The sequence below is a fragment of the Denticeps clupeoides genome, chromosome 6 (genome assembly GCF_900700375.1).
Source record: "Denticeps clupeoides chromosome 6, fDenClu1.1, whole genome shotgun sequence".
Taxonomy (NCBI): Eukaryota; Metazoa; Chordata; class Actinopteri; order Clupeiformes; family Denticipitidae; genus Denticeps; species Denticeps clupeoides.
In genome coordinates this window covers 10,486,132-10,500,831 of record NC_041712.1, presented here as the reverse complement: position 1 = coordinate 10,500,831, position 14,700 = coordinate 10,486,132, and the positions used below count along the sequence as shown (strand labels likewise).

The 14,700-nt window shown below is 49.3% G+C and overlaps 1 protein-coding gene and 1 long non-coding RNA gene across 3 annotated transcripts in view; one reads left to right on the top strand and one right to left on the bottom strand.

Moving 5' to 3' along the window:
- The window catches only part of zbtb16a (zinc finger and BTB domain containing 16a), a 95,239-nt gene extending 88,682 nt beyond the window's left edge, over nucleotides 1–6,557 (bottom strand). Inside the window, exons 1-2 of the mRNA XM_028983496.1 lie at nucleotides 6,470–6,557; nucleotides 3,087–4,428 (exon numbers count right to left, since the gene is read on the bottom strand). Coding sequence (XP_028839329.1) covers nucleotides 3,087–4,333 — 1,247 coding nt within the window. The 5' untranslated portion in view covers nucleotides 4,334–4,428; nucleotides 6,470–6,557. The remainder of the gene's footprint in view (nucleotides 1–3,086; nucleotides 4,429–6,469) is intronic.
- On the top strand, nucleotides 5,661–11,297 carry LOC114792413 (uncharacterized). Of its 2 annotated transcripts, XR_003750122.1 has the most exons (3): nucleotides 5,661–6,020; nucleotides 7,520–7,680; nucleotides 9,518–11,297. It is a non-coding gene; the product is annotated as an uncharacterized LOC114792413 (long non-coding RNA). The 2 variants fall into 2 exon arrangements; XR_003750121.1 differs by having other exon boundaries at nucleotides 7,520–11,297.
- The last annotated feature ends 3,403 nt before the right edge of the window (nucleotides 11,298–14,700 follow it).

Below are 14,700 nucleotides of genomic sequence, written 5' to 3'. Positions count from 1 at the left end.
GGAATTTCAAGGACTCCTTTTAATCAGCAGCAGTGTGGCCTGTTTAACTAAAACTGTGATGTGCTGAAGAGAGTAAACTAATGAACGAGAGGAGAAAAAGGAAAAAAGAAACCGACTGACGGCACAACGTGCAGCACACCGCGGGTTTTCTTAGCAAGGACTAAATAAGTAAATAAATAATCCCCCCCCCCCCAATATTTAATGGCCAGTCCCTCTAAGATGGAACCAGAAGGCCTCAGTGAAGACGAAAAATACATCGGTAGACCCCAAATAAATCGGACTGCATCATGTACCCGCCTGAAATACAAACACCACCGTGGAATATTCCAAATGATGCTGGAAGTGTGAGTGTGTGTGTGTGTGTGTGTGTGTGTGTTAATCTGTATTGATACTGGGACTATACATCAGGACAAGAAAATGCATATTATATGTCCAGCTGTATTGTTTCGCATTGAACTGATATGAATATGATTGATATGTCATACAAGTTTATGATGTTTTCTGCTCATGAACAGCTCTATAGATTTATTTAGTTAGCTATGTATTGGGAATTTGAACATTTAACGGTGCAATAATTAACTTTCCAAAGCACGTCTCTAGTTAAATCGGTCCCGTCGTACCAACAGAAAAGTTGTTACGAGGCGCGGTGACATGTTTTCCTGTAAAAGCGCGCCGCTTCACACCTCGCCGGAACGTCAGGTGGAAACTCGCACCTCTCGCACCTCGCTCGCCTCGACGCCGCCGTTATCGGCCTGTGCAGCGGTGCGCCCGTTATCTCCCCCCCCATCTACCCTGGGTATACTGGAGAGAAGCGCACGGGGAGGGGGGGGTTATCGGCCCACCTGATATGCAGAGATAAGGGGCCGGCCTCCTGTTTAAACACCCCCACACCCACCCTCCGCTAACGCCCCTGTGCCACAGGAGAGGAACAAGATGTGGAAATGGAGATAGATATGGGGGGGGGGACGTGACCATTGCCAACTGGGAAGAAAAGGGGAATAATAACGGAGCTGGAGCGCTGGGCCCTTCCAGCTTAAATATCACCAATTTTTATTTTCGGGGACGGCCCGTCGGTACGGATTTTTAGGGGATTTATGATTGCCACGTTTTGTAGGCTGATTATTATTATTATTATTTCTTTTACTTATTGGAGAGCTGCAGCCGCAGTGAAGTCAGGCATCTGTGTTCTCGAAAGTCTCTCTCGAAGAAAACAAAGCGTTGAAGAATCCAACAACGCACATCGGATTCTAAACATTGCGGATCAGGGGAGAGGCGGCTTTGATTCCGACTCTGTTGGGAGCGCCGGGTGATTGAAAAACAAACAAAGCCCCACATTTACGAATGCCTCAAATCATAAATCTCCCAGAGATATCAATAGATTACTCCAGAGAGCCACTTCAAGGGCTATTCTTCCTCCCGTCCAATACACATCTCACGTACTCGTCACTTTGGTTTTTTTGGATCTGTGACATAACCCAGATCTCAGTGGACAGAGTGGAACAGGCTAAATTTATACAGGAAGCGGGTACTTACTGATGCATTCATCTCACTCACACACACACACACACACACACACACACACACACAGGTCCCGTGTGCCTTGTCTGGCAACAATTACAGCCTGTTAACTTGACCTGGTTGTGGCAAATGAACTCTGAAGCAGAAGTATTTTTCACAAACGTAATTGGAGACGTCGGAAAACCTGGCACGGGAAAATGAGAGACAATCAATAATCAAGTTCTAAAATGATATTTTCCAATGATAGTTTCCCCTGGATGTACGGAGCCGCGTCCGCTCCTCCCCTCGCCCCTGGTAATGGCCGGAGCGGGTCGGTGGGAGGGGGGGGGGGTGCACGCTGGTCATTAGACAGTATTTATTAAGGCTGTCGGACTCTCCATTCCAGACACGTCAATATTTGGAGGGGAGGGGAGGGGAGGTGGGGTAAAACAGGACCCTAACCCTGATCTTTAACCGCACCGCATTCCTACAGATTAGGGCCAAGGGCCTTGACTTTTAGAACCGAGAAAGTTCTGCCCGGTTAAGGAAGTCCGTTGAAAAGAGAGGGGTGGAAAAAAAAAGAAAGAAAGAAAAAGAAAATTGTCAGCAAATTTATAAAAATGCGGAACCAAAACTTCAGAAAACGATGATAGGAGGGGAAAAAACTGAAATACACTAAAAAGTCACAAACATGCCAAAAAAAAGGCATATGGCACAAAGCAACAAAGAAAACACAATCATAAAAAAAATGTTTTTTTTTTTTGTATTTTATCTCAAATAATTAGTTAAAAAAACTAATTGTTAATCCGCAGGCCACATCTGGGTGTATCAATCATGCAGCTACTAAGGACGCGGCATCCGCACCAGGTTTAAAAGGGGGTACCGCGCGCAGCGTCGAGTTACACGTCCAGCCTTCTTCGCGGTCGGACTCGGCCAGCGCCGTGGCCCAGAGGTTACGGAGCGGAGGTCAGGCCGGGTCCCCGCGCTCAGCCCTAATTTCCTGTAGGGGGCCGTCTGCGGCGCCCATAAAGGCCGAGGGCCGGGGCAGCCCACTCATCGCCTGCACCACCGAGGGGGGTCAAGATTGGGATCGGGGCCTGCTTCCTATTAACCGAACCTACCACACCCCCCCTCCAGGTGCAGATAATAGGGCTAAATGTCACTGCATAAGGAAGGCCACTCGCCAGCCACCGCCGAGGGCCTGGTAGTGATCAGGGAGGCGGGGCTCCACAGGTCTCCCACGCCGCCACTAGGGACTGCTGCTGGCACAGAGCCGATTCTTCTTTAAAAGCAGGAGTCGTGCAGGAGGTCCAGTTAACCAAAAAAATCTATCAGTTTACAGGCTGATAGCACGTTGCTTCATTTGGTAAAAACTGCCAACTTATTTATTTACATCTAAATTATTATCAGACGCTTTCACACCTTAAGTAATGTGGGTACACCAACAGGTCTAAATATGAAATATGAAAACCTCAAGAATAAGCCCACACCCTTCCCTCCTAGAGACTATCTAGCTTGCAAAGCACACACACACACACACACACACACGATCCAGGATCAGGACACGCAGAGCAGACGGGGGCCCGTACCTGTGCTGTTCCACCGCCTCGTTGTCCGGCAGCTCGGCCCCGCACACGTTGCAGCGCTCGTGCTGGCTGCGGCCGTCAGGCTTGATCCCGGCCGCCAGCTCGCCCAGCTTGTTGAAGAACTCTCTCTGGATGAGGCTCTGAGGGAGGAGGCCCCCGTAAGCGCTGAAGTCCATGGACATGGCCAGAGCGGGGGACATGTGGAGGGACGAGGCCACCGACGCGGCCATGGGCAGCATGGCGTCGGCCTTGTGGTTGGGGGGCAGGCTGTAGAGAGAGGCCAGGTGCTTCTCGGTCATGCCGGCCACGCCCTCCAGGCCCATCTGCACGGCATCGGCCCCCGCGTCCCCCGCGCCGTCGTCTCGGACGTAGTGGAGCTCGCGGGCGCTGGTGATCACGCTGCTTCGGGTGGGCGTGCCGGGGCCGTCTCTGTTCCGGTCCGACTCGCCGCTCCTCTCGCCGTTGCTGGCGTCCATGTGGCGGGGGCTCCCGGCGCTTCCCGGGGCTCCTCCGGCCCCCTCGTCCACCTGCATCATCTCCGTCTTGATCTCCGTCACCATGGGGTGGGAGGCGTGGTGCGGCACGGCGCCCTGCAGGAGCGACTGGCCGATACTCATCAGGCTGTCCACCGCGGCCTTGGTGGGGCTCATGGTGGAGAGGCCGAAGGACGTGGACACAGAGGGGCTCTGGTCCACCATGCCGGACACGGCCTGCTGCATGGACGTCACCACATACCCCAGCTCCTCCATGGAATGTTTTTTGGCAGCTGAGCCATTTCTGCCCCCGATACGAGTCTTGCGTTCCTCGCCGCCGTCATCCTCCCCGCCGTCACCGTCATTCATGTGGACCTCGTTGTCGTTCTCGTCCGAAGACTGGATGGTCTCCAGGATCTTCAGGCATTGCTCCTCCAGGTACTCGATTTCGAGGATCTCCGCTGCGTACAGCAGGTCATCCAGATCCTCCACCTTCGCCTGGAGCGTGGCGGTGTACGCGTAGTCCAGGATCTGCTGGAAGGTCTTTGGCGACAGGAAGTCCAGGGTGTAGTGCTGGCTGCTGCGGTGGAACAGGATCTCAAACATCTTGCTGGTGCAGGCCAGCACTGTCCGGTGGGCGTGGAACTCCTGGCTGTCCACCACGATGACGACGTCGCACAGCGTGCCCGCCAGCCGCATCTGGTTGGCCTTGTGCAGCAGCGCCGTGGGGTGGTTGGGGTTCTGAAGCTGTATCAGGCCCATCTTAGTCAAATCCATAACGCCTTCCAACTCCTGCCGGGCCTGCTCATGAGTCTGTCGCGTGTCCCCTCAGCAGACTGCTCACTTACCTCTGGAAAAAGGACAAGCGTGATCTGCGAAAAGACGACAAAAACACACACTCACACATCGTGGCAAATTGTACTTCTGAGGACCTGTGGCTCCACATGTCAACCGGGAGCCATCACTTCACGAGGGGAGGGGGAAAAAAAAAAATGTCACCGCTGCAGGGAAAAATGTGACGTTACATTCATTTGCTTGAGGACAAATGAGTCACGGTACTGCTATTTTAAAGGAAGCTCTGCCAGTCTGGTTTAAACTCATCCGTCGTACAGCCTGATCAACTAGAAAAGGGCGGGGCTAAGAACTTCAGAAGAATCTGCCCATATGACTGCAGTTGACACGGGGACAAAATAAGTATATAAGAAGGCTGGGTTTGTTTTGTGCCCCCATAGCTTGTTGCCAATGTTTGTACTTTAACTATGTTGAACTATTAAAGCCGGGAGATTTTGAAAGAGTTCATAACTTCTCGTTTTGATTTTTTTAAACCATTAAAGGCAACACGATGCTGAACAATTTACAGAAAAGCTTTTAAACACACATATTTATTTCCTGATGGCCTCATTTCACATGCAGAAAGCGTACTGGGTACGTAGTAAAACATACTATTTCTAAATTCGGAGAAACGTGCATTTTCTGGCAAAAGTGGTGGTTGGTCGCAGCCTGGTTTTCGTCCTTGACAACGCCGATTCGAACAGGCACCAGGTCAGAAGCCGCGAGCCCGGCTGGGAAAACCAGCGGCACAGCATTCGAGACGGCGCACAAGAGCACGGTTCACAAAGAGCACGGACAGCCTTGTGAAATGAAATGCCACCTTATTCAGTATTCTCGTCACAGGGGCGGCCAGGCAGAGGCGGCGGCGGCCGTTGCCAGAAACTGTTGGAGCACAGGGTGCCACGAAAGCCGAGCGCCTGAGCACCTACACAGGACTCCAGCCATTCGGTTTGACCGACACGTCCGTCACCGTCCCGGACAATTTAGGGTGCAAACAACTTGCCGAAATATTAAAAACGTCAGGCACCCTTTACAGGCAGAAGCCCTAATAGATCAAATGAATGGCAGCAGCTTGGACTAAAACCTGCAGTTTAAAGTGTAGCCTGGGTCTTCATGTATATTCCAGACCCCCGTGACCCTCTCACCGATCATCACTGCCAGACCGGACACGAACGGTGCCGGTGCTGTCTGGGTGGGGACATCATCAGGCTGCGTTTCGCGCGCGCGCGCGCGCCGACAAAAAAAAAAAAAATGACAATTTGTGACACTTGAGCCCAGAGCGGGGCGGAATTGACACCATGATCAGAAAATAAAACGATTTAACCCCACTGACGGTCTCTAAAGCGGGTCGTCGCGGGGGAAAGAAGGACCAGATCCGGCACGAATCGAGGAAAGAAGACGGAGAAGCAGGAAAAATAAAAATAAAATCCCGCCGCGAGTCGACGCGCCGCCGCTGGCGTTTAATCTCCGAAGATGACAGCGCGTATAAAGACGAGCCGTCCGTCCGGAAAGTGACGAGTCCGGAATTCGGACCGGCGGCCGACCTGTCCCGGTGGCCGCGGCGCGCTCACCTGACGGTTCGATCTCGGTTCGAATCCGCGCGATCGGTGTTTATAAGGGGAGCCGGACGCACGTGAGTCGAATTGCGCCTTCACCAACACAAGACGGACATTTAAAAAACGACCATCTCTGTCGGTCCCCACCGTGCGACTGACGTCGAGACGTCACACCGATAATAAAATACATGCAAACCAACCAGCCGTCAATCAGTCTGCGCCTCGGTACACCCTGACGACCTGCCAATCACTTTTACACGCGCGGTTCTGATTTCTTACAACTTGGGCTGAGAATAAAAAAACCAAAAAAAAAAAAAACCTCCAGGACGCGGCGAACCTGCAGGACGACGCGGCGGCCGGTATCCGAGCACCGAGACGCGCGTCGGCTGCACACCGCCAACAACAACAACAAAAAAAGAGCGAAACTTCCCAGCTGATGCTTCAGCCGCCACTCCGTGCAACTTGTGCCTCTTTCTTTTTCTTTTTCTTTGTCTTTTTCTGCTTGTCGTGTTGCGCGCCGACTCACCTGCGTGCGTGTGCGGCTACGGGGGCTGCAGCATAGTCCGGCGGTCCGCGGCGGCCGCTCTCAGGCGCACTGAACCCCGCTCTTCCCCCGCCAGAGCAAATCAACACGGCGGTGACGTCAGCGCGGCGCGGCGCGGCGCGGCGCGACGCTCGCACGCCCGCCCGCCCGCTCCAAACGCTGCGAAAGCGAGACACCTAGGGGGGCTGCCGGGCTCGGCGCGTCTGGCCGCTCGCAGGCGCAGGGATAGAAGCTGCAGCTGCAAACGTGGAGTTGCGGAGGACAAATAATAAAAATAAAAAAAGGATGTGTTATGTAGGGTGGTAGTCGCCTATGATCCAGAAGACCCGGGTTCAAATCCCACTTACTACCATTGTGTCCCTGAGCAAGACACTCAACCCTAAATTGCTGCAGGGGGGGGGGGGGGACTGTCCTTGTAAATGTAAATGGTTTTATATTAATATATCCCCCAACAACAAACCCACACACACAGATCCACTGGACCTCTAAGTCCTGTAAAGGTGGTGCCTCCATGGATTGGACTTGCTTTTCCAGCACGTTCCACGGACGTGTGATAGGACTGAGATCTTTGGAGGCCGACATCCACACGGACGCAGGTCCCACAGCTTCCCAGCAGAACACCGCCCAGCGTATCACCCACTTGTCTACTACCCATGGTGCACCCTGTTGCCATGATTTGTCCATCAGTCCATCTTCTTCCGTGATGGTGACCCTGACCTCAGTCCTATCACACGTCTCTGGAATGTGCTGGAAAAAACAAGTCCAGTGCTAGATACACAACAAACTGCGATGCGTCGTGTGCATCGTGACGCCTTTTCTACCAGAACCAGCTTGAGCCTTTTCAGCATTTTCAGACACAGAAGCTCTTCTATTGGATCAGGCAACATGGGGCAGCCGTCACTCCTCTACCGCCGATGTCTTTATCGCCGGTTCATTCGTTTTTTTCTTTGTTTCAGCCCCCCGTCTGACAGTGATAATCTCTCTCACCGTCCACTGCTTTTCCACAACATTTTCCCGTTTATATTGATGCAGGCTACTCAGATGCTCCCTGGTCATCACCAAACTGGACCACTGTAACCTCCATCTCTCTGGTCTGGTACCACCATGGGACTCTTCTCTGTCTCGGCTCCTAGGATGTGGAATGAGTGAACCAAACGAGGGGGTTTCTATTGTGGACATCGTAAAGCACGTATGTAAGTTGCCAAATGCTGTACAGGTGAACATTTTACCATCTATCAGCACATATTGTATAACTCAACAGGTGGGGTGGGAGTTACAAGCAAGTTAGTTAGAAAAGATACACAAATATTAAGCCTTATTAAACAATTGCTAAAAGTAATTGATACAATTATCGACCGAATAAAAAAAAAGCTGCATTTGACACTGATTTGTAATAAAGAAATGAATGAATGTCTCCCATGTTGCAATACGTTTGCTGGAACCAGGGTGAATGTAGTGCCGTTCTCCGGGGTTCCTGGGCGGCCCTCCCTCCAGCACCTCGCTGCTTTAAATACATTTTGGGAATCGATGTGTGCACTTGGAGCTGGGGGTGGTGGTTTTCAGGTTGGCTGGAGAAGGGATCACGCGGTGCTCCATCACCTCTGAGGCGCACGCTGGGCTGGCTTACCCGGGGATAAAGTAAAAAGGCGCTGCCTTAATCTCCATTTAATCCCCCCATTTTTCACCGCAGAAGACGGAGATGCGAGCCAGATCATAATTGCTGTATCATCAGCGCTAACCTGAAACCGGCATGGACACCGCCGCCGAGAAGCTGCTGAGAACTTCATTAGAAGCCCACACCTTCCGTGGGCTGTAATGAACTGAGAATTGCGGAACAACGGGAGTGCCGTGGCCTTGGTGTAAAACGTCTCGAGCGAGAGCTCTGTGAAGAGCCGTTAGGCCTGATGGGAACAGCAGCCCAGACAATAGCAAAGAAATGGAGCCTTTGTGGCCGCACAATTCACTTATTAGCCACAGCATTGTGGATGGTTTAAACGGCCAAGCCAGAAACGGTGGTAACGTGGTCTGAAGATCGGCCGGATTTAATGAGCTATTTCGGCAACGGCGGTGCTTTGTGATGAAATCATTTCAATTTGTCCAGGTCTCCCGCTGCGAACTCTTAACAATAAATAAATAAATACGAAAATGCCCAGGTGGCGGCGGGTTCCAGAGAGTTGAGGGCATCCATACAAATCAATGATTCATGCGATAATTAAAGTTCGCCCATAAAACACTTCCTTCGCTCTCCGACAAGCGGGTGTTGTGTGTTCGGTCTGCGTTATCTCACGCCGCGTCCATGTTGATCTGGAATTGTCAGGTGGTTTGTTGATGTTAAATTCTTCCAGGTGAGCACATAGAAAAGGGGGGAAAAATAAAGAAAAAGAGTCGTTACCGAACACTGCCGCCAATTGACAGCACGGCCGCGCCGTGTTGGTGGCCAACAGTGGATCTTTGTGATTTTTGGTCAATGCCCCGGGTGAATGGACCCTTTTATACTTGTATAATCCTTGGGGGGGGGGTCTCAGGCTCCAGGGCCCGCCTCCTTGACCTTTACCCTCTGCCCCTGCCCTTGGCAGGATTTGCCGGTGTATCGAACGCCTTCCACCGCAGACCTCTTTTATCAACAATTTATCAGCTTCAGATGTTCTGCTATCGCAAATTCAGGGTAGAACTCCATTTTATTGGACATTTATGGATTTGGCATTACGTCCTGGCACAATGTGGGACACATTGGCACTGGTTGCATCTCCATTACTGAGTTATGCTTAACGAAAGTGACTTTTTCCCACAGTGTTGAGAAAGCATGATGAAATTAAGCCTCTCACTAAAAGTCATTCCTCCACCATCCAGACGCATATTGAATGCAAAAAATCTCTACTGTAGTTTTGCGATGTTTGTCTCTTTTGTCTCAAAATACCTGAAATAACACCTTTGCTATATGTACTTTTATTTCAGAAACTGAAATTTCCAAGTTTGCAGGTTCCCAATTTCTGTCATATGCATCATTTAGTTTTGATTGTTCGTCTACAGGTGAACACGGGCGTGTTCCAGGACTGAAGCTGCCATGTTGACCAAGAGGCCTTTATTCGCAGAGTGTCTGTTTGCTCCTTCAGAATAGCCCAAGACCTGTTTGGCCAGATGACAAGGTGACTCACTTATCAATACCTGCCTTGTGTCGTCACACTAAATTCCGGCATGTGGGTTATCTCTTGCACTGACCTCAGGTGACCTGGTCCCATTCTTCTGTGAGTAAACCATTTGTTAAATACCATAATTACTCCCCACCCACTTTAATAAGGAGCTATAGGTTTACACTGTTCTATGCGGCGCGTTCGTGAAAGTTGGAGCTCCTTACACAATAATTCGGCTTCATGTCCTGCAGATAGACATGAATGAAGACATTATCATGACACGTGGCAGCCTGACTGCCAGCAACATCAAGCTGAGCGTTTTATTCTCATGTCGGGAGGTGTGATGGGAATTGGATGGAGGGTATTTCAAACAAAGAAATAAGACACAGATCCGACGTTTTGGCACAAAAAGGTCTGGAAAATACACAATACATTTTCCATATGCAGTAAATATGGTCAAGGTTGGGCAAAGTACTTTTTGTTATACAGTACATTGCTATAAATGTTACAGTGAAAAAAAAACACTTATTTTTAGCAGATGTACATAACTGCATAGTACAAAACACATGCAAATACTGTCATGGGCAAAAGTTTTGGAAATTGACACAAATGCTATTTTCAGTTTGCTGCTTCCATTTTTATTATGGCAATTTGCATGTACTCCAGAATGTTATGATGAGTGATCAGATAAATTGCAAAGTCCCACTTTGCCATGCATTTCAGCCCTGCCACAAAAGGACCTTCTGAAATCATTTCAGTGATCCTCTTCCTAGTGTTGAGGAGCACAGGGTTGCAGATCATTCTGTCATGCTGATTGAGTTAGAATAGCAGACTGGATGTTGGGTGATGCTTGAAATAATTGTTCTTCCTCTGTTAACCATGCTTACCTGCAAGGAAACATCATCATTGCGCTGCATAAAAATGGCTTCACCGGCCAGGATATTGCTGCTAGTGAGATTGCACCTAAATCAACCATTTATCAGAAAATCAAAAACTTCAAGAAGAGAGGTTCAAGTGTGGTGAAGAAGGTTTCAGGGAACCCAAGAAAGTCCAGCAAGGGCCAGGACCGTCTCCTAAACATGATTCAGCTGCGGGATCGGGGTGCCACCAGTGCAGAATTTGCTCAGGAATGGCAGCAGGCAGGTGTGAGGGCATCTGCACGCACAATGAGGTGAAAACCTTTTGGAGGTTGGCCTGGTGTCAAGAAGGGCAGCAAAGAAGCCACGTCTCTCAAAACATAATGTTCTGCAAAAAGTACAGGGATTGGACTGCCGAGGACAGGGGTAAAGTCATTTTCTCTGATGAAGCCCATTTCCGATTGTTTGTGAAAAACAGTATTTATGTAATTCTCAAAATGTTTGACCAATAATGTACTCGTGATACTTATATAGATGCTTCATTTTAATATTGGGAAAATTAAAATGAATATATTAATGGGAATTCAATTTAATACTGGCCGAGTAGTGGTTGGAGATACACTAGTAGTCTACCAAAAGTTATGGAGACTAAGATGGAGCCATTTTGTATATATTTTTTTTATATTTTTGTAGTACATAAGGTTTGCGTGAATGTTTTTTCAGGGTTTTGACTGGTAGGGTTTTTTTATTTTTATTGTAAATAAACACATTTACATTTGATTTAGATTTGTTTAAAACAAATAGACAGAAATACACAATTGACTGGCTGTCATATTGCTTGTTCATACTGTTTTTTTTTTTTTTGCCCTGACCAAAGATGTGATGAGGACAAAAGCACAATACAACAATCTGACATATTATTTACCATCTTTTATCTATAATTTACTTATGAACATTATATATTACCTGTTCAATAACACAATTCGTCATGATATATGTCTGATATCAAATATCAATCAATTTGGGGCAGCGGTGGCCCACTGGATAAGGAAACGGAACCGTCCCCACACACTGTTCCCCGGGCGCTTGTCATGGCGTCCCACTTCTCACCGAGGATGATGGTTAAAAGCAGAGGATACTTTTTCATTGTGTCACCGTGTGCTGCGCTGCAGTGTTTCACGATGATGTTTCTATTGGTTTGGTTTGGGAAAAGCCTCTTCAGAAGGTGGCTTTCATCCTCTGAAAGTTGCCTGGCCAGTGATGAGGCCACCTCATCCACATCATCCACGAGTGCTTCAACTGAGAGGCGTTTTATCTGTCATCAGAGATCACAGTGGGCACTGAATCAAGCGTTTCACACACACTCACACACATTTTTGCCCTCCCTTGTTCTCTGTGTTTGTCCCTTTGTCTCATTTTTGCCTCTCTGTCATGGCGGCAGAGATGTCATAAGCACCCGCTCGGTGCCAGCCGGTTCAGACCCCAGCCGGGCAATCCCACCGAGCCTTGCGGCCCACGGCCGAGAGCAAACATTTACAACTTCGCTGGGAAAGTATGAAAACAGTGGGGCATGCCATCTGGTCCTGTTCTGCGCCGTAACGAGAGTTTATCTCATGTTAGCGTTCTCCCTCTAAAGCTACGTGTCAAAAAAATGACACAGTGGGGAAACGCAGAGGTCTGTCGGCTCCAACATTTCAGATTTAGAATTCACTCGCCGAGGCCCCCGGAGCCAAGAGGCTGCCGACAGACACATGAACACAAAAGTCGATTGGTAAAGCTCCCGAGTTTTAAAATAATTCAGACGCCCGCTCTACTGTAAGCAACAACAAAATGTATTTTTAGATCAATCGGACAGGCAGCGATCGGCGTGTCCCCGGGGCCCCGCTGCTAATTTTCAGGTGAAGCATGACTCAGCCTGCAGCGCGGCAGAGAAGCCCGAACCCGCGGCTAATGAAGGAGTGGGAGGTCGCCGGCGCGTTCCTGGCCTGGAAAAGGGTTCTAATGAGTACTAAACCGTTTAAAAGGTGCTTCCCTGCAGTTCCCCATTCAGTGGAAATTTTATGAACTTTCTTTCAGGCCTTGCGTGGCGTGGAGAGGCCATTGTTCTACTGGAGAACAGGAGCAGAAGCTCTCTATGCAGATAAGACAATGGTGATGATGAACGGAGGGGATCCCCTTAAGAAGCGCCTGTGTGTTAAAAACACAGCGCTCAGTCAAATGGGGATTCACACAAAGGAACGTTTTTTTTGTTCTTTTTCCGCTTAGTTTTACAGAAATGCCAACAAACCTTTCAGCATCTGGATGGACGATTTGATGATGCTGATGATGGGGGATATTCCTAGGTCTTCAGGTGGCTGAAGGTTCACATCCTGTGATCTATGTAATCTTGGCACAAATCAGCCATTCACTGTCACTTGTGGCCTGCAGTTGGTGGCATTGCCGTCCTGGAGGACACTAAACCCACGGAGACATAAATGATTTTTGAATCAGTACTTCAAAGCCATGACTACTTAACACAATTAAATTAAGTTTGGGTTCTTTAGTACCTGTCTCTTGACAAGCAGTATCTCCCAAAATATACACTGCTCATACACTGCTCTTTCCGGCTGAGGTTTTAGTGACTTTCGAATGCTGGTGGTGCTTGAGACAGAGTGGCTCATGTAGTTCAGCTCATCTAGGATGGCACGTCAGTGCAAGCTGTGGCAAGAAGGTTTGCTGTGTCTGTCAGCGTAGTGTCCAGAGCAGGGAGGCACTACCAGGAGACCAGTATATCAGGAGATGTGAGGCCATCACGTACCGTAAGAGGGCAGCAACCCAGCAGCAGGACCACTGCCTCCACCTTTGTGCAAAGAGGACCAGGAGGAGCACTTCCAGAATCCTGCAAAATGACCTCCAGCAGGCCACAAATGTTCATGTGTCTGCTCAAACGGTCAGAAACAGATTGGCAATTGCCAGAGAACAGATTGGCAAATTCGCCAATCTGCCCTGGCAAATTTGCAAATTGCCCTCTTCATTGATGAAAGCACCACCCTCTTCATAGATGAAAGTATTTAAAGTTTTAAAGTTAAGTGATTGTCACATGCGATACACAGCAGCACAGCACACGGTGCACAGAGTGAAATTTGTCCTCTGCACTTATTAACCCATCACCCTTGGTGAGCAGTGGGCCCTAAAGTAGGTTCACAATGAGCACAGTCTGAAGACGCCGTCTGGAATGTTCTGCTGTCTGCAACATCCTCCATCATGACCGGTTTGGCGGTGGGTCAGTAATGGTGTCTGGGGGCATTTCTTTGAGGGGCGGCACAGCCCTCCATGTGCTCGCCAGAGGTAGCCTTACTGCCATTAGGTACCGAGATGAGATCCTCAGACCCAACATATGCTGGTGCAGTTGGCCCTGGTTCCTCCTAATGAAAGACAATGCTAGACCTCATGTGGCTGGAGTGTCAGCAGTTCCTGCAAGACAAAGGCATTGATGCTATGGACTGGCCCGCCCGTTCCCCAGGCCTGAATCCAATAATGTCCAATCATTTCTCGCTCCATCCACCAACACCACGTTCCACCACAGACTGTCCAGGAGTTGGCGGATGCTTTAAAGTGAAGTGATTGTCATTGTGATACACAGTGTCCTCTGCATTTAACCATCACCCTTAGTGAGCAGAGGGCAGCCATGACAGGCGCCCGGGGAGAAGTGTGTGGGTGTGCAGTGTGTGGGGACGGTGCTTTGCTCAGTGGCACCTCAGTGGCACCATGGCGGATCGGTATTCGAACCGGCAACCTTCTGATTCCTTAGCCACTAGGCCACCACTGCCCCGGGAGCCACCACTGCCCCAGGAGTCCAGGTTGTCAGCACATTCAACTATGTAAGGAACAAAGTATTTAATAAGAGTATTTCATTCACTCAGATCTAGGATGTCTTATTTTTGTGTTCCCTTTATTTTTTTGTGTGTAAAATACAGAACTGCTCAATCTGGCAACACTAAGCACAATATCGTGCCTCTTCCCTCCTGCTCTGTTTATCTCAGATTTCTGTTGGTTCAGGGCACTGTCAGCGTACATTGCAAACACGTTCTCTGTATTAATCATCTCCGGACCATGTCCGCAAGCTAACCAAACATGCAGATGGATTATCAGTGCTTTTAATAAAACATTCTGATTGATGAACTAGTGAAAGACACATTTCTGGACCCATCTATTGCACAATGGTTCAAAAATATTTGCTGTGTGC